The sequence below is a fragment of the Seriola dumerili genome, unplaced genomic scaffold, assembly GCF_002260705.1.
Source record: "Seriola dumerili isolate Sdu_G_001 unplaced genomic scaffold, Sdu_1.0 BDQW01000138.1, whole genome shotgun sequence".
NCBI classification, from domain to species: Eukaryota; Metazoa; Chordata; class Actinopteri; order Carangiformes; family Carangidae; genus Seriola; species Seriola dumerili.
This window is the reverse complement of record NW_019174393.1, coordinates 9,074,483-9,094,878: the sequence shown is the minus strand read 5'-3', so window position 1 is coordinate 9,094,878 and position 20,396 is coordinate 9,074,483. Positions and strand designations below refer to the sequence as shown.

General features: G+C 38.3%; 1 protein-coding gene across 3 annotated transcripts in view; it reads left to right on the top strand.

The window, feature by feature from the left end:
- phtf2 (putative homeodomain transcription factor 2) overlaps window positions 1-20,396 on the top strand; it is a 51,474-nt gene that overhangs the window by 18,523 nt on the left and 12,555 nt on the right. Inside the window, exons 4-9 of one of the 3 annotated variants that reach the window (XM_022749195.1) lie at window positions 6,336-6,392; window positions 6,735-6,746; window positions 11,171-11,240; window positions 11,874-12,032; window positions 13,295-13,460; window positions 15,320-15,481. In XM_022749195.1, the coding sequence (XP_022604916.1) occupies window positions 6,336-6,392; window positions 6,735-6,746; window positions 11,171-11,240; window positions 11,874-12,032; window positions 13,295-13,460; window positions 15,320-15,481 (626 nt within the window). The remainder of the gene's footprint in view (window positions 1-6,335; window positions 6,393-6,734; window positions 6,747-11,170; window positions 11,241-11,873; window positions 12,033-13,294; window positions 13,461-15,319; window positions 15,482-20,396) is intronic. The other 2 variants (XM_022749196.1, XM_022749197.1) reach the window with 2 other exon arrangements.

The following is a 20,396-nucleotide window of genomic DNA, read 5'->3' as shown; positions in this document are numbered from 1 at the left end:
AAGAAAAAAAAAGTCACCATATTGTAAATGTTCTGTTTGTGTTTTTGGCTTCTACAAGGAGGGTTCACCATTTGTCATACCCATTCACACAAACACCTGTTTGAGCTGAGAATAGATCTTACACACACACTTCTATGTATGTCGCCATGGTAGCATGAAAACACAGCAGAGGTTAATCTGCATGCCACAACCAGCTGTCTGACCCCAATTCCTTTTAATTGTTGTTTCACTAACTCAGTCAGTGAATCTGTTTTGGATTTTTGTGGTCAACCACACCTTAGCTGTTTCTTTTTTTCTCCTAGAAAATGATTTCTTTAATTATAAATGATTGTTGATTTTAGTTAGAGATTAGTGTTGGCACGTTCTTATGTTTTTTTGGACATGATCAGTGTTTTTATATTTGTGGTGAAATGATTTGTTGATGAGTGAACTGACTACCATTTTGATAAGCAGTTAATAGTTTAAAATCGTGTTGTGTATCACTCTGAGCTGAATATCTTTGGGTTCTGAGTGTTGGTTGGACAAAATGATTGATTAAAAACATGGCAAAATTGATAGAAAATAAAAATAATCATTGGTTGCAGCCCCAATCAGGATTAACTAGTGAATTTCAGATGGGAAATGAAACCTTTTGATTTCATTTTTTCCATTCAGTCCTTGGCTCTCTTTGAGAATATTCCATTCATTGAACATACCACTCTAAAACTGAAAGTGTCACTGCACACTCGCAGTTAGTGTCCCTGTGTGTTTGCACTGGTGGTTAATCAGTGTGTCAGAAATGACCACACCTTGACAGACATATGTAATTAAGTCATTCCTGCAAGTAGGTGAGGGATTTTCCATCCCAGCAGAGAGCACTGAGGTTTACAAACAGGTTGGAAATTCATAGTTTATAGAATATGGAGGCATGAAATAGATTTAAGAGACTGTTCAACATGCTAGCTCCTCCAGTGACCTGCGGTACAGTGGGGTATTTAATCGATTTATCATTTTGTCTGAGATGCAGGAAAATTCTTTAAAAAATTCATTGATTATCAAAATTTTTGCCCATTTTCTCTTCATTGACTAATTGATTAATGGGCTAATTGTTACGTCACTAAACCAATATTGACTGTCCACTTGAGGGCAGTAGAAACAAGCTGTCACACTAAAATATTATCACACTGGCGAATATGTTGGCAAACAGTCCCTTGTTTACATTTACACCAACTTTAACATTCATTTTGAGGCTTTTTTTTCTGGCCACCTGGTAAATAAAGTCCAATATTTACTCTCTTTTAGCTCTGTTTTGGTCTCCACCAACTCCTTAGGGAAATATTGGGATCTCTGGCCCCTAAATACATGTTTGTAACTGCTGTTTCTTTCTGGGTAATTAGCATACATTGGGTTTTCAATGCTTTTTTATCAAAAGAGCTCCGCAGTGTGCACTCCTCTATGTGACTGGTGAGAGCCAACCAAAAACCAAACCAAAACGTGAAACCAAAACAATGAGCTGAAAGTCACTAAAACACTCTGTAGAGCTGATAGGAACTACAGTTGGTGATAATTGTCTGGGGGTAAACCACTACAAATGACACCTTTCACATTACACATATTCATATTCACCAGTCAATGCTGAGCAAATATTGTGTATTTGAAAAGGCACCACACTCCTGTGTCTGATACTTGGGTCCCTTTCAACTTGATGCCACTTGAAGCCTAGCTTGGCTATAACAACAGATAACAAATAAATGGCAACGGCGAACACTGTTGAACAATGTAGATTGCTCACAGCTGATAATGTGTGTTCATGTGTTTAACCTTACAAGTGTCTGTCTGCTGTAGATGCACACGTAACCCGCTCCGGCATCCCTCTGTACACCAGCATCTCTCCGCGTGTCTGTGTAATTCCCCACCTCCATTGCAGAGGCAGTTGTTATATAACTCTGTTGCTTCGCCGACATAATCCCTCTCTCCCTCTCTCTGCCTGGAACGTCCCTCCATCCGTCGCCATGGTGACCCCCAGCACTGCCGCAGCGGCACACTTGGCCTCATCATCTTCCCTTCTGGTGCACTCTCAGCTCTTGATTTGCCTGTCAAATCGCTGAAGTCTGTGATTTTTCTTAGTAAAATCATTGAGGATTCATTTGTCATTCGACCTAGACCAAGAATATTTAACCCCTGGCAACTACTAAAGAAATCTTTTATTAGTTTTGAGGCTTTTATTTATTTATTTATTTATTTTCATTTAAAGACAAGGAATTATGGTAGTTGGGAGGCAAGAGGAATGTAAGTGTTTTGTTGCCTAAGAACTAATTTATTTTGAGAGGAGACGATCAAACGGATAGTGGAGTAAGGATGAGAGTGTGTGAGAGATAAGAGGATTTACAGTGCCGTTAATTCCACTCCGCCAGATCTCAGTTACCTCACTATTCAGTGATGTAACAAGGGGTGTGTGTGTGTGTGTGTGTGTGTGTGTGTGTGTGTGAGAGAATTACTCCTCTTTCCATCCCCACCTTCCTTCTTGTCTGTACCCTTTCCTCCTTTATCGCTCTGCTCTGGTCATGTTTGCCCTCTGGCTGCCCTCCACATGTACTCAATATCCTCTCCAATCTGTGTGTGGGTGTCTATATTTTAATAGGTTGAGTGATGTGGAAAATTAGCTGTCAGCCCAAATGTCACACAGTAAATCAGTCAGACGTCAGATTTAATGTTTTCCAGCGTTTCGAATAGGACAGTTGTTCTCCTCTGGTGGTTCTCCACACTTGTCTCTTGTCAATATGTCACAGAATTAGAATTCATTTTGCAAAATAAATGGAGTAGTAATCTAAAGTGCCTTTTAACGTAGTGTTTAAGGTCAAGACAAGAAACTAAAGCAGTACACTTTGGGTCTAAAATTCCAACAAAATTGTCACTGAGCCAATAACTTTAATTCCTGTCTCAAACAATAACTAAACAAATATTGTGGTGTATAGGTGATTTAAAAAAAAAAAAGAAAAATAGAAAAGTTTCTGAGTTTTCAAGTTAGTTGTTGTTAGTAGTCGTTGACAAAGTTGCTAACATTGATGAGAAGGAGGCCGGATGGTCTATTTATTTTCTGACGAAACATTCTCATCACACGGTCCATTAAGTAGCTGCTCTGGTGCTTTTGATCGTATCACCTTGGGCTCCTCCGTACGTGGCGTTTGTCCACTTGTCATGGAGTTGTAGATGTTTCAATTTTCTTTTTGTGTTGAGTACTTTCAGGACTTCTTGTCCATGTTAGCATATTTATGTTTTACTTAATTTTTTTTTATATGTTGCAATGAAATAGATATTTGCTTCGATTTCATCTGGGGAGGAGGAATATTAAAACGTGCCCCACTGGATTGTGATGCCGTGAGAGCCGCGTGCCGCAGTAAAAAGATTTCAGAAGGAAAGCAAAGCGTTCAAAGTGCGATACGCTTCAAAATATAAGTAAAAAGCTGTGTGACACACGGCCTGACCCACATCTCGTGCTGGTATCTGGTCCTTGACACCGGGACATCATATCATCAGGACTGGTGTGTGCACCATGTAATAGCACAAATACTGAGCGTTTCCCCTGAGATTATTAGTTTCAGCTCAGGACTCATTATATAGAGACACGTTGTTGTGTAGACTGATACAGACATGTCAGATTGTTCGTGGGATATTATTAATAAATGTTATTGGCCAAAAAACTGCGGATTGGGAGACAGAGGAAAGAAAAGAGAAAGTACCTCTTCAACCTGCATCATAGACACTTTCCCTTCATCCTCAGTTCTTCTTTCTACTCTTTTTCTGTCTCTCTTCATTTTGTTCTTTCCATGTCTTCCACCTCTCTCTTCCTCTCTTTATATCCATGTTTAATGAATTCTCATTAAAGATGCAGAGTTTCCACTGGCGAGCTTGCAGGGCAACCCGGACTAAACGCCTTGGACACACACACGCACACACACACACACACACACACACACACACACACACACACACACACACACACACACACACACACACACACACTCTCACATGAATACACTGATCTGCTGAGGTCAGATCATCAGCTGATCCTCTTATGTCTCTGAAACGCACACACTGTTTGAAAAAGCAACCATACTGTGTTAGTTTAGCCTCCTAGCGTCCCTTTTCTCCCTCGCAGTCAGAGCTGAGTTTTATCTGCTAATTCCGTCTGTTTGGATTAAAAAGGAGAAATAAGAAACCAGCTGGGGGAAATTAGTACAGTTTGACCTTGGATTGTGTGTTCGTTTTGCGCTTCTGTATATGTGTTCCCAGGTCAGATGTCTGGGAAAGGTACAAATATATCTTGTTCCCACGGAAACGGCACCGTATATCATTGTCTGTTTTACTTTCTGTCCATCTCGCATCTCTTTGTCGTGTTACTCGCATGCGGACACAACGCATATCTGTATTTGTCATAGATCTCCATAGGCATGTATTAACCACTCCACCAGCCTTATGCACACACTCTGCAGGTCTATTGATCCTGGTGTTCCCTGTGACAGTGACAGGTGGCGTTGCATGCATTTCCCCAGAGTCACACCCACCCCCCTCCTCTCTGTGTGTGTGTGTGTGACAGTAATAAATACTGGCTTTAGGACACGTTCATCTTGTCAGAGAGCTTTTTTGTAAACTACCCTCCAGTTGAACCTGACCTTTTTGGACCAGTTTCACAGGTTTGAACTCCAATTTATAGCCAAAAAAAGAGTGAAAGTGAAAGAAGACACATACTGTAAATATATGCCTTGTTTGTTGTATGGAAGTGTGATCTAGCTACAGGTTAGGTTGGTACTTAACCTCTTCAACCCCACATGTTCCTCCTGTGCAGCCAAACTTTGTTTAAAAGTTTAAAATATTAGTGGAAATTCAAACACGTTCTAAGATGACAAATATTGCTTTTTTATTAATAACATAATTAAGAAAGTAATGCTTAAAAGTGCCCTGTGAAGTTTTCTTGTAAACAAAAAAGAGTTGTTTACTTTCAGTGTTAGTCACCAAAATACATGTGTTTAACATCTGAGCTGTAATGTGTTTGGAGCATTTCCGTCTTCATAAAACATTTGTCAATTTAAAAAAATAAAAATAAAAATCTTTAATCCTGCATTGCTCACACGTCTATAGACTTGCTGCCAGTCGATATTACTGCAACTATTTATCACTGGAATAATTTGCAACCCGTGGTAGGATGTGAGTCATGTTTGCTCGCGTGCTCACATCTGTGTGCGTCCCACCAAATAAACTAAACACTCACAAAAACATGGCTCCACAGCGCAAGAAACCTTTAGCCCAGAAAACTTGAAACATACAGTAAACCCAGGCTTATATTGCAAGAAATATGTACTGCTGTCTGTATTGACCCTGACGTTTTAGTCTCATAAGATTAAATAAAAAACTAAATAGAAAAACTGAACTTTGGGGAAATGTGTATGAAATGGTAAACAAGCCTTTAAGAATACGTCCAGGTGGTGAGGCCATAAAGTCTTACATAAAGTCATACTTGGTGTAAACATCATATATAGTATGTAGCTCCAATGAGGAACAAGGTGATACAGAAAATGTCATATTGTCAAATGGTCTGGAATACCATGGGTTTTATGGCCTTCATGCTACTTAAAGGGTGTATAGCACCCACTTCCCTCTATTACAAGTCAACATGTGTTCTGTGAACAAGGCCCGCTGCTGTGTTCGCAGAAACATCTTTGGCTCCAGTCTGTTTAAACAGAGTTTTCCATGAATGTCTGAGGGTGAATCTCTGGTTCATTTATGGGGAAACAATTCTGCATTTACTGACTAACAATCAGATTTATCCACATTGTGGCTCTTTAAAAAAAAAAAAAAAAAAAAAGTTTATCGCAATCGTGACGGCTCCAGTTGAGAGGAAAAGTCCCACACAAACAAAACACTCATCATAATGATCTGACCCTTCATACTCTGTAAAATCTGTTGTTATGTCTTAATGTGTCTTAAAATGCTAAATGCTAATGCTGCAGCCAACAAAATGAAGGGGAGTTGACAGTTCACTCTGATTTCAAGGAGAGAAAACAGTGGAATTACATAATTATATTTTACATTTTTTTTCAGTTCATGTGATCCTTCATAAGAAAAACATTGTTCTCTTTGATGTCATTGCTCAGTGATATGAAAGTTATTTAAGGGAACTACAGCTTTGTTGTGTCGAAAGAACATTTGTTGTGGTTAGGTCATTATTCCTGTAAACAGTAAAAAAAAAAATGATGTGCCTACAGAGACCAACACTTTGCACCTGGTTTCTGTTCAGCGTAGCTCTTCTCTTTACATTTCATCACTAATTCTTTCTTTCTTTGTTCTTATTTTTCCAGATTGGCGCCTATGATCAACAGATTTGGGAGAAATCAGTGGAGCAGAGAGAAATAAAGGTTTGTCTGGTTCATCGTTTGTTTGCTTCAAATTTCTGTTTCTTCACTTTTGGTGTGTGCTTTCCTTTTTTTTTTTTTTTGTTCATTTTGCTGTTTGTGTTTTCTGTCTTTCTGCTTATTCAAAAAGTCTCATCTTTCTTTGACTTTCACTCCTCCATCTTCCTCTCTCCTTCCTTATTATTCTGTTTTCGTTGCCTCTCACCATGCCGCCAGTTCTTTTTCCAGTGTTTTCTTTTTAACTCTTTCCTCTCTTGCCTTCCTGGCTGGGGTGTCACCTGCCCATCTCTCCTCTCTTCACCTCCATCTCCATCCCTTCTTCCTTCCTCCTCCTCCTCTCTGCAGTTTATCTCTCTGGTGAGTACTCAGCAGGGAGGGCGTGCCTCCTGTTGTCCCACAGTGCACGTGTGCTCACCCACGCTGTAGATGACTAGACTGTGGTTGGTTGGTTTGATCGCTCAGTTCAGTTGCTATGTCGAATCCTGGTGTTTGTATTAACCCCACTCTGTGTTCACACTGTAGCTCTGTTTTCAAGAAGTGAAACTGCAGCCACTATTAAGTTGTAGATAAATGAGGGAACCAGGCAGATGTGGACCTGTCTGCAGTGTGAACACAGCTGGATTAGCATGAGTCATGTGATCAGGGTGGCACCAGTCACCGTGTGGACAGCTTTGGGTTGGGGGAAAAAAAATGCAACAATGACTCTCTAAGTGACACAAAACTGTTGAAGGTGAGCTCAGATTAAAGATTCACAAAAACCAAAAACAGTTTTCCAAACATCAGGGTCCTAGTAGCATTTCTGTGACCAGTCAGTGCCGTGCTGTTCCTCTGGGAACAAGTCTGGGTAGGACAGTACATTCCTAGCCTCCACTTCTCAACATGAATCAACATGTGCTCTCATGTGCTTCTTCTTGGAACATTCATTCAGTTGGAAATCATCAGCCTCTTAAGTCTTTTCGGATGTGTGATGCAGGAAGTCACTTGTTCTCACAGCATCATCACTTTTTTTTGGTACAAACTTGTGCACCATGACGTTTAATGTTAACAGCTCAAACCAAAAAAGGAAGTAGTTGGACCTGGCCACCGGAGAGAGGGGTTTCTGTGGTGACGGATAAACAAGCGTGTCGTTCGTCATGTTGACATGAGCTGGTCCGTTTCAGGTTGTTGTCTTTCATTACCACCACGATCATGAAGAGCACTCCACTGATGTAGCATTGCTCCTCTATAACACTGTTTGAGTCATGATGGACAGCAGCAGAGTCTTCTTACATTACCCATAATAGAGTTTGGCCATTGACAGTTCAGCTGTGTTATGCTAGTAATGGCTAGTGTAGCCTTGATCTTATAGCCTCAAGCAGAGATGAAGAGCAGGTAACTCCACACCTCCAGATTTTTTTTAATTTTTTTAAATTTTATTTCTGAAGCTGACTCAAATGACATCACTTGAGTTATTGGATACTAATTGGATAGTTAGTAGTTGACCTCTTTTGCTCTGCTTCATAATATCACTATGGCCTAATATTAGAGGTTGCTGGGACAATTTGTTTGTGTGTGCATGCCTGTGTGTGCATGCCTCAAAGCAAATCCCTCGTAGTTCAGATTAATGGTAGCCTCCTCACCTTTGACCTTTTTAAGAGGACATCGTCATCAGTCCCTTCTTGGTTTTTATGAGAGATTCTCTTACATCCAGGGTTCCCAAAGTGAGGTTGGAGGATCTCATAAGGCTTCTTCAAGTGTTTTTAGGGCAGGATTACATTTAGTTGTAACGTTACTTATTTTAAGTTACTCGTGATGACAGAAGATATAAAAAATGTTTACATGTAAGCATGTTGCTTTGGGTTCAAGAGGTTTCGACTTAGTCTCACCTCTACTTCTACCTCCCTCTCTCCCGTACTTCACCTCTTGTTCTGTAAACAGAGAGGTGAGAGACACTCTCTTTAATGAGCTCAAAGTCTACACATACACACACATACACACACATACATACGCATACTCCTCACCCCTATAGAGTGTTAATTATACTGTTTACGGGCCTGTAAAAAACTTAGATACCAATCGTTCTCATAGGTCTCGAGGATCTCAGTTGTCTGTCGTCTTTTTTTAGCAGTAAGATGAGGCGTTGACTACCTCTCTTATTATATTGACCATTTTGGTATCTGTGCTTTGTTTAAGTGAAAATACAGCTGCAGGAGTTTTAATTTCTGACAAACTATGTGCAGTGTTAAAAAAAAAAAAAATGGATGTCTAGATGCACAGACCAATAAGTCCAGCAGCAGATCGATTGGTTTTGTTTCCCTTCTGATCTCTGACGTTGCAAAATCAAATAAGACAAGAAATATTATATTACAGCAGTTTTATTTCACATTGTGGTTAAAACACTTTTAGCTGTTCTTCCAGAATACTTCATACTTGGTTACATTATGCTATTTGCTGCTATTTTTAAAGTATAACAAGGAACCCAAATTGACTAAATGAATATTTTTCTGGCTACTGCTTCTGAAAAAGTGAGTTAGCTTTTTTAAAAAATTTACAGCAAATTTGAAATCAACTCTTAAAAACTAATTAAACAGTTATTGTGTGAGTTTATTAGTTATAGATTGAGACAAGGCCATGAATAATTCTGCAGAAGAGAACCAGTCGCCACCTGCTGGTGCAAACAGGAAACTACAGTATATCCTGCCTGGTTTTTGCTTCAAATTACGGTGTTAAAATATGTTTAAATGTCTACCATGTCAGGTGTGTAGCAAAAGTTCAACTGCGGACAAAGCATAAATGAAAAGCAACATGACAAGCAGCTTTTAGTAAAGAATGTAAAGAGCGAAAAATAGCTGTTTTAAACACTTTTCTCTTGAGAGTTTGCACTACTCACTAAATGAATGAGTGAAATTCATGCCAAATCATTCATCAAATCATCAGTCTCTGTGCCAGCATTATAACTTGAAGAGAAACTAGTTTATAAAGATAAGGCTATGAATAGCACAGAGATAAGAGAGCTGTGGCAGGGTGGGAAATTTATGAAGGACTTTACTGCTGCGGTAAATCTACTGCCAAGAGGAAGCCATTGATCGACTTCTTTTTAGCCCTGCACGGTCACACACACACACACACACACACACACAAATGCACACTCGCTGTCCTTCTCCTCACTCTCACTCTCACACACATACCCAAACACATGCAGCGTATTAGCCTGTTGGTTGTGTTATTTAAAGATAAGGGCTTCCATCAAGGCTCTGTATCAGAACATTGACTGATAACAGAAAACTTGATGGGCCTGTATGTAAATATTAGCATCAGAAGGTCAGATTCAAGTGGGCAGCTTTGTGTGTTTTAACAGCCCTCTGTTCAATATGAGTCACATCCTAAAAATGTATAGTATTTCAAAGCTTTGATAGGACTTGTCAAGATTTCTCCCCTCTAGTACAATGATCATGAAAACCCGTTGGGCATTGTTTGAAATTTACTAGTGTGGATACCAAGATGACACTTTTTTCTATACTTTCTTATTTTGAAAAGTATAAACATGTTTTTTTTGTTTTTTTCACCAAAATCCCCTTTTTCATTTACCTAAAGAAGAAGAAGTTCTCAAATGTTAAATGATGAAACACAAGACAAGACTAGGCTGAGAAATTAACTGATATAATGTAGTCTGAAAATGGCTAAATTAATAGTTAACAGACTATAAATCTATCAGACATATCAGCTTTTGGTAGTTCAATAACTTTATAAATATTTATGTAGTTGAATGTATCATAGAAAACAAACTGACACTTGAATAAAATATGAAAGGGTTTCATTTTAGTATGTAAGTATGCAGAAATTAGCACATGCTTAGTGTTTAATGTTAGATAGCAGAATGGATCACAATAGAGCCAGGGGCACTACAGGTAACAACACAGGAAGTAAGCTTGTCTGTTTTTAATGGGACCTTTAAAAAAAATATATGAAAAATGGAGGGTATCAGCACACTGCATTTAAACTCAGAAAATTCAGGCTACATTTTGATCCCAACTATTAATTAAAGTAATTGCAAATAAGTCATAAAAATGACAAAAATAATACGTACACGCACACACACAGTACAAGCCACGTTCATTTGTATTCAATGTCCGTTTCGTCAGTCATGCGGAGGCTGTCATACACATCTAAATTTCATCATTTATAGTAACTGGTAAAGTTTCAGTGCATCAAAGCTAACGGAGCAGTCTCTCGCTCACTCTCACACACACACACACACACACACACACACACACACACACACACACACAAACTCAAATTAAGTGTATGCATCATAGGAGGAAGTGACTGGCTGGCACAGGAAGTCAGCGTGCCACAGGGGAGCTACATGAGTAAACCTCACCGCCATGAATGAGAGCTTTAACAGACTCCTTTGAAATGATGCAGCTGGTTTCCACAACTGAAAGGTCTTCGGGGACATTTCTCTTTTTTCGTCTTAATTCATCAACACCTGCAAACTGAGGAAATCTGTTTCCCAGACTTGGCTAAAAATGTCGAGATTAATCTGGTAGATGTGAGCAAATGTACATGCTGTCAAATAGAGAATAGAGCCAGTAGCTGTGTGAGCCTTAACGCACGGTGTGCCTCAAACACTGAATGTGTGTGTGTCTGTGTGTGTGTGTGTGTGTCATTGGCATAAAGTGCACGAGAAGTCACCTGCAGTTGAGTTCCTGTAGATGTGTGTGTATGTGTGAATGTATATTAGTCATTTTGCAGTTTCTTTGTGTGGCATTGACTCTGTGTTTCTCTGTCTCCCCCTGCAGGGCTTGAGGAACAAGCCAAAGAAGACAGGACATGTCAAACCAGATCTTATAGATGTGGACTTGGTTAGAGGTGAGAGAAGTGTGTGTGTGTGTGTGTGTGTGTGTGTGTGTGTGTGTGTGTGTGTGTGTGTGTGCGCGCGTGTACCCTTTTTTTCTGTCAAGATAATAAGACATCAAACAGGCTTCCTGCTAAACCTAAAATCATCAGACAGGCGACATCGTCTGCTCAGTGGTATCAACATAACACACACACACACACACGAACCTGAGATGCCAGTGTCTCCGTGCCAACCTCTTGTCACTGTTAATCCTCAGCTCTCTATCTGTGCTCTCATCTCTGCATCTGTCTCATATTCATCACACTTTGAATTATTCATCAGATCAGTCAAATTTATCCTCATTGTTATTTCATTACACAGGAAGACAAGAGAGACAACCGAGAAAGATGTGGATGGATGGAAGTAGAGAAAGATCTGCATATATTAAAAAAAAAAAAAAAAAAAAAAAAAAAAAAAAAAACAGACAGAAGGGATGAAAGATGAGTCAGAGAAGGAAGAAGCAAAAGATTAAAAGATAAAAAAGACGGCTCCAGCGTGACTCCAGGATGTTTTAAGTGATGAGTTTTCTGCTCACCACAGAGCCATTTTCCTTAATTAGTTCTTCTCATTAAACTAAGTGTGTGTGTTTTTCTCTTGCATGTTAGGTTCTGCGTTTGCCAAGGCCAAACCAGAGAGTCCGTGGACGTCACTGACCAGGAAAGGCATCGTCAGAGTGGTGTTCTTCCCGTTCTTCTATCGGTGGTGGATCCAGGTCACCTCCAGAGCCATTTTCCTCTTACTGCTGGCACTGTATTTGCTGCAAGGTAAGTGTGTGTGTGTGTGTGTGTGTGTGTGTGTGTGTGTGTGTGTGTGTGAGACCGTATGTGTGTGTGCGTGACCGTGTGTGTGTGTGTGTGTGTGTGTGTGAGACTGTGTGTTGGATGACTGCCAAAATATGTTGTTTGTCTTGCAAACCCAGCCTACAAGCAACAGACATCACTCTGAGGAAACTTCAAGGAAATCGTGCCCTATTTTATTTTATATCTACAATTTCTAGATTTCAGTTCAGTAGATTTGAGAGGCGAGTTACATCATCAACATTTAAACATCCTCGGTGGATGTTTAAATCTTCGGCCCTGTGTTTGCAGGTCTGAACATGTTTGCAAGATGCTCAACGGCTGTTCCTGTGCACCTGATCTGCTGTTTTTTCTTAACACATTACACTTAACGCGCACACACGGTCCACAATGTCTTGCGAGCATGCAGCGGTCCCGAGCTCTGCCTAGTGCTGCACACACTCAATGTACAAACACTTTCAAGACCACTCCAGTGTTTTCCACCACCTACATCATGTTGCCCTTTCTGCAGCACTGATGAAAACAGTCTTGTTATTTTTCATCTGTCTCCAACCCTCCACCCTTCCTGCTCACTTCCCTCACATGCCACATAAAAACACTCTCCCTCACACACACACACACACACACACACACACACACACACACACACACACACACACACACACACACACACACACACACACACACACACACACACACACACACCCCATCTATTTGATGTAATACTACATTTTAGGCAAGGTAAAATTTCCATGACATGATTTTTGATCACTAGAGTGCACAAATACAAAGCTCACAGAAATGTTAACATGAGATATAGTCATCTTATGAATTTGTTTAATGAATTTGTAATAATGTTAGCAAACGGTTGCTTAGTTACACAGCCAGCAGACACAAAGCAACATGTGCATCCCATCAGTTGATGAATTAACTTAACTCTGTTTTGGTCTCCACAAGCTTTTGAGCTCTGTCATAGAAAGGTCATCGTTATTTTCACATCACATGTAGGGGCAAGGCTGTTGGGAACCCATGCACTGTAAAGGGCTAACACCTGCACATGGACTCCAAACCACAAATTTATTAAAATGGACAACATTGATTCCAGTTGAATCTTTGTGAGGATTGAAATGCTTTCCATCTTAAATCAATTAGTGGTTTCAAGTCTCACAATGATAATCATTTCTCTGTGTATAATGTTGTAACAAATGACATTTCTCTCTGTCTCACAGTGGCAGCAGCAGTCCTGTATGTGTCCATCCCTCAGCCTCATGGGATACCGGCCACTGAAGTGTTTGGAGCCATCTGGCTCATGTTGCTGCTGGGCACCGTCCACTGTCAGATCGTCTCCACCAGGACCCCGAAACCTGCCTCCAGCAGCGGGGGGAAGAGACGCAGGTAAGGAAGGAGGAAGGAAAAGAGGAAATCATGCTTATTAGAAATGGTGAAGGTCGAGTAAAGACAGAGACAGTGTAGAATATAAAGGAGAAATTATACAAAGGAGGGAAGGAGAGTTGGACATGATGGACAAGACGGGAAGGGGAGGAGACAATAAAGACGAGGTCAAGGTTAGGTAAGCAGAAAAAAAAAAGATGACATGATGGATACAGGAGGGAGTCAACAATAGATGAATCATGTAGGAGTGTGGAAACATTAAAATATCAGAGGACACTGCACCCAGAAAGTCTGTCTGGAAAAAAGGGATACACAGGAAGAGATAACGTGTGGGAAAATGGAGATAAAAAGCATGAGATAGAGAGAGTGGAGGAGGAAAGATGTGGAAACTACTGAATTCGTCTTTTGTTGCTGGGTTGCATCTGTCCTCACTGTTTGCTTTCTGCCAAGTTCTCAGTCAGATTTTCACTCAAAATCAAACTCAAAATTAGTTTGTTTATCATGGGGAGTTTTTTTCCACAAGTTTCTGACAAGAGAAAGATTTCCAAAAATGTATAACCTAATGCTAATACCTAAACTTTCTCATTACTACAAAGTGGATTTTTGTAAAGACATGAAGTAGCGAATTAGACGAATTGTAAAATCTTCAGGAAACCTCTCCCTGATAAATGTACAGTCACTGGTTGAACACAAAAGGGATTTATTGGGTGTGAAAGTAGGAAGCAGCTCGCTTTACATGGTGTGTTTTGTAGTGTTTAGATTTGCAGGCTGGTTTGAAGCTTCAGTGTGTGGCTGCTTTTTCTGGTTCAGAACAATGTAAAGACAATTTTCAGACTTTTGGAAAGAAAATTGGACCATGCCACGGTTTTGGAAAGGGTTTGGGGAAGTTCTGGAACGTTTGGAAATAGGGTTTGCTCCTTCATTCAATCAACCGTAGACCCCCTTCCCTTTAGGGACATTTAATAAGAAGCTGATCCTCTGAATCCTCTTTCTCTTTCCCTCATCCAACTCTTACAGAGATTTCGTCTCATGGACAGATCAGTCCCTAGGACAGGAAATACATTTTTAATATGCTGCCAAATTTCACAAGACACTAGGTCATATTTTATTTATTGTTTTAAAGGAAAGAACATTTAAGTGACATTTGGTTACCTGAAGTCACAAACCAAATTTTATTTTTAGATCAGCCATATTAATCTTGTGAATCAAAACCAGTTAATATAGTGTATAATGTAGTTTTTTTTCAGTGGTAGTTGAAATACTTCCTGAACATCTTGTTTCACACTTTAAGTTTGAAAAGCAAAATATGAGCTCTGTCCCACACCTCTCCTCTGTGTCCTTTTGATTAATAATCAAATCTATTAGGCACGATTCTGCAAAATCTAATTTTTATTTTTTATCTTTAATATCCTGCAAAACGAGACACTGAACGAAAATTCCTTCACTATTCTATTCTTCCATTGACTCGCATAAATTCAATGAAATAAGGTGTCCCCTAATCAAATCTTAAAACCTGAAATGTGTTGTTGTTGTTGTCCCATTATGTGATGTTTTTTTTTTTTTAATAGGAAGCGATTATATTTCACATGTATACAACAAGTTTTCTTAAAATATTTACTTTTGCAGAATAAGAACCTAAAAGATTTTGGTGGAATTTGCCTTTTACTGTATCAGCCTCTGTGTCCAGCGGGTGCCAGGATTTCAAACTGCACTGTTGGCCTTCTGTGAAAGTTAAAATTCTTCACTCAGTGCAGTGCTGAGTAAAAACGCTGCCAGGCTCCCGATGGACACAGTGCTGTAGTTCCTTAGTCTCCAGGTCCTCTCTAAGTCTCTCTCCACCCTCTACTCTTTCCAAACTGAAGGAAGTTGAGGAAGGCATCTCAGATGGAGGTGCATAGGGAAGGCGACGGGTCTAGCACTACCGATAACACACAGGAGGGGGCGCCACACTCCCACTCAGCCAGCACCACATACAGCCTGGGCGCTCTCTTCCAAGATTTCTGGCATGATATCTGTAAAGCTGGGTGTGTATTTTCGTTTCCTGTCTTCCTACAAAGAGATGATGTACAGGGAGGGGGCTGGGCTTCAGTTTCCGAAATGATCAAGAGGAAAAGTACTAACAAATTCTAGATGACTGGTTCAATAAATCAGTTTATTGACACACAAATCTGTATATCTTAAATACAGAATTTCATATGAATACTTAATTTTGTATTTTAAAATGATAACATGTTATTGGTATCCAATCAGCAGATCTTTAAATTAAATTTATAAATAGCAATTTTCCATTTAAAAAAAAAAATCAAAAACTGAATCCCATCCCTGACTCAGACCTAACCTGGGCTTCTTTAGCTGCAACATCACCTCCTCTCCCTTCACACTGTCAACTTTTATCCTCCTGCAGAAGGATGGCCTCTCCATCAGCTAATTGAAAATGGAGCAATTGCTGTTGATATGCAAATAACAGTTGACAATGGGATGATCAGAAAAAAATTGTATTTTTTAGAAACTTTCCTGTAGTACCAAACCATATCAATGAAAGCAACATTTCCATCTTTTGAATGAGGAGTGAAGAGTGAGGGAATTTTGCAGCTGATTTTAATATAAATGACTTGCTGACCAAGCTACATTCATAAGAAGCATGGGGCATGGTTGTTAAATGGAAAAACTATCCAACAAACTCATTAGTTTCAGATGTTCATCTCCAAATAAATACAACTGATGTCTTCTAGCTGCTGTTGGGATTTTTCTCGTTAAGTCATCTGTTTGATCATCTCTTCTCCCCATGCTTCTGCTTCAAGCAGCTTTCAGCAGACTGCAACAGTGTGGAACATTTCTAGCCACTAAATGACTTGAATTGGTCTCTTCATCCATTGATTATCTGTCTAACTCACTTTAGTTCTTAGTTCACAACGCTTCCTCGTCCATCAGTTCATTTTCCTCAGTGATCCATTTTCATCTACCTTCTTAACTTTATTCCTGAAATATGGAGGTAGATTAGTGTCAGTGTTATTTGCGGTAACAGATCGACAATCCATGCATAAATGTATAATATGTAAATATAAAATGCCTTCCACAAATACAAAAAATAAATTTGCAAATTCACAAAAATATCTTAGAAATAATTAAACAGATTTGCAAATACACAAATAAAATCCACAAATAAAAAATTATCTGTGAATACGTTCAATGAATTTATTAATTAGATAAATGAAAAGCATTTGTAAATATCTTCTTAACATTTACACTTACAAACATTCACATTTGTGAATCAATTTTCTATTTGTGAAGCGTAAAAGCATTTATGGATCTCAATTCTACGCTTATGGATTTCAATTTTACACACATGCAATTTTGAAAAAAACTTTCTGCAAGTCTAAACCAAACCAAAATCAATTTATATCACTCAGCCATTTTTGGAAAACACATGATCACCCGCTGACAACGCCATTTCCGCTTTTCAAAGTAAGAGCACGTAGTCATCTATGTGTTGATTTTTTTCCCCAAATAATTGGCGACAAATAATGTACACTACATTAATGGTTGTAAGACATGAAGGTACAGGACCTGGTTAAGGTCTTTGATAGTATGGCTGTTTGTGTTGATATTTGTTTTGTACTATACTTGACGTTTTTTGATATTTTTATGCCATAGTATTTTTTGCCATTTTTTTATGCCTAATTATATTATTTCGTCTCGTGCCTTGCCATACTGTGACGTTTTTATGACCTTTTATGCCTTAATATACTATGATGTTTTTTTGACACTTTATGCCATAGTATTTTTTGCCGTTTTTTTCCATTTTAATGCCTTACTATATTATCTCGTTTGATGCCTGGACATATTATGATGTTTTTTACTTTTGTGCCCTAATATACTATCATGTATTTTTTACTTTTTATGCCATACTATACTATAACGTTTTGTGGCATTTTTCTGCCATACTATTTTTTTCCGTTTCTTGGCATTTTATGCCTTACTATACTATCTCGTTTGATGCTTGACCATACTGTGACGTTTGTATGACTTTTTATGCCTTAATATACTGTCATGTATTTTTGACATATTTTGCCATACTATACTATAACGTTTTGTGGCATTTTTCTGCCATAGTATTTCTTGCCGTTTTTTGGCATTTTAATGCCTTACTATAGTATCTCGTTTGATGCCTGACCATAGTATGGTGTTTTTATGAACTTTTATACCTTAATATACTATGGTGTATTTTTGACGTATTTTGCTATACTATACTATGACGTTTTTTGGCATTTTTATGCATAATTATATTATTTTGTCCCTATTTATGCCATACTATGACGTTTTTATGACCTTTTGTGACTTATTATACTATGTTGTATTTTTGACCTTTTATGCCATACTATATACTATGTCGTTTTTTGGTATTTTTCTGCCATATTATTTTTTTCCGTTTCTTGGCATTTTATGCCTTACTATACTATCTCGTTTGATGCCTGACCATACTATAACGTTTGTATGACCTTTTATGCCTTAATATATTCTCATGTATTTTTGATGTATTTTGCCATACTATACTATGACGTTTTTTGGCGTTTTACTGCCATACTATTTTTTGCCGTTTTTTGGCATTTTAATGCCTTACTATACTATCTCGTTTGATGCCTGACCATAGTATGGTGTTTTTATGACCTTTTATGCCTTAATATACTTTTATGTATTTTTGACATTTTATGCCATACTATACTATGACTTTTTTTTGACATTTTTCTGCCATAGTATTTTTTGGCATTTCTTGGCATTTTATGCCTTACTATACTATCTCGTTTGATACCTGACCATACTATGACGTTTGTATGACCTTTTATACCTTAAAATACTATGTTGTATTTTTGACGTATTTTGCTATACTATACTATGTCGTTTTTTGGCATTTTCATGCCTAATTATATTATTTCGTCTCATGCCTTGCCATACTGTGATGTTTTTATGACCTTTTATGCCTTAATATACTATGATGTTTTTTTGGTATTTTTCTGCCATACTATTTTTTTCCGTTTCTTGGCATTTTATGCCTTACTATACTATCTCGTTTGATGCCTGACCATACTATGACGTTTTTATGACTTTTTATGCCTTAATATACTATCATGTATATTTGACGTATTTTGCCATACTATACTATGAAGTTTTTTGACATTTTTCTGCCATAGTATTTTTTGCTGTTTTTTGGCATTTTTATGCCTTACTATAGTATGTCGTTTGATGCCTGACCATGGTACGGCATTTTTATGACCTTTTATGGCTTAATATACCATCATGTATTTTTGACGTATTTTGCTATACTATACTATGACGTTTTTTGGCATTTTTATGCATAATTATATTATTTTGTCCCTATTTTTGCCATACTATGATGTTTTTATGACCTTTTATGACTTATTATACTATGTTGTATTTTTTACCTTATATGCCATACTATACTATGACTTTTTTTGACATTTTTCTGCCATAGTATTTTTTGCCATTTCTTGGCATTTTATGCCTTACTATACTATCTCGTTTGATGCCTGACCATACTATGACGTTTTTATGACCATTTATGCCTTAATATATTCTCATGTGTTTTTCATGTATTTTGCCATACTATACTATGACGTTTTTTGGCATTTTTCTGCCATACTTTTTTCTGCCGTTTTTTGGCATTTTAATGCCTTACTATACTATCTCGTTTGATGCCTGACCATAGTATGGTGTTTTTATGACCTTTTATACCTTAATATACTATGATGTATTTTTGACGTATTTTGCTATACTATACTATGACGTTTTGTGGCATTTTTATGCCTAATTATATTATTTCCTCTCATGCCTTGCCATATGGTGACGTTTTTATGACCTTTGATGCCTTAATATACTATGCCATTTTTATGATGTTTCATGCCTACTGAAAAGACGATTTGTAATGACAGAAAGATGAAAAAGTGAACACAAGGAGACCGACAATTCAAGACAGCAATGTGGCTGGTTTTATTTGTGCACAAAATACAGATCTGGTACAATGCACACCAAGATTTGACTGCTTGTTTGGTCTTTTGCTCTCTGATGTGCGTGACAAGCTGATATTGATCTGGAGATCCTCACATCCATGGGGCCTCTTAGCTGTTACTTGTCCTTCAGAGCTCCTGACATCATTTTCCATCCGTGGGGCTCTAACCATATAAGCACACACAAGCTTTCACCAATCCAACCACGACCTCCGGATGTGTTCTAAATACGTCAGTGTTATACACATATATACAGCCATATATCACTTATATTCGAAAGTCAAAGTTATACGTATCTAAAACACTTAATACCTTACAATATTCCATGCCTTACTATGTTGTTTTTTTTTACTTTTTATGCCTCACTATACCATGTCATTTTAATCACTTTTTATGACTTTCTATACTATGTAATTTTTATGACGTTTCATGCATTACTGAAAAGACAATTTGTAATGAGAGAAAGATGAAAAAGTGAACACAAGGAGAACCACAAGTCAAGACGCCAATGTGGCTGGTTTTATTTCTTGCACAAAAGACAGATCTGGTACAATGCACACCAAGGTTTGACTGCTTGCGGTCTTTTGCTCTCTGATGTGCGTGACAAGCTGATATTGATCTGGAGATCCTCACATCCATGGGGCCTCTTAGCTGTTACTTGTCCTTCAGAGCTCCTGACATCATTTTCCATCCGTGGGGCTCTAACCAAATAAGCACACACAAACATTCACCAATCCAACCAGGACCTCAAGATGTGTCCTAAATATGTCAGTGTTATACACATATATACAGCCATATATCACTTATATTCGAAAGTCAAAGTTATATGTATCTAACACACCTAATACCTTACAATATTCCATGCCTTACTATGTTGTTTCAACGACTTTTTATGCCTCACATACTATGAGGTTTT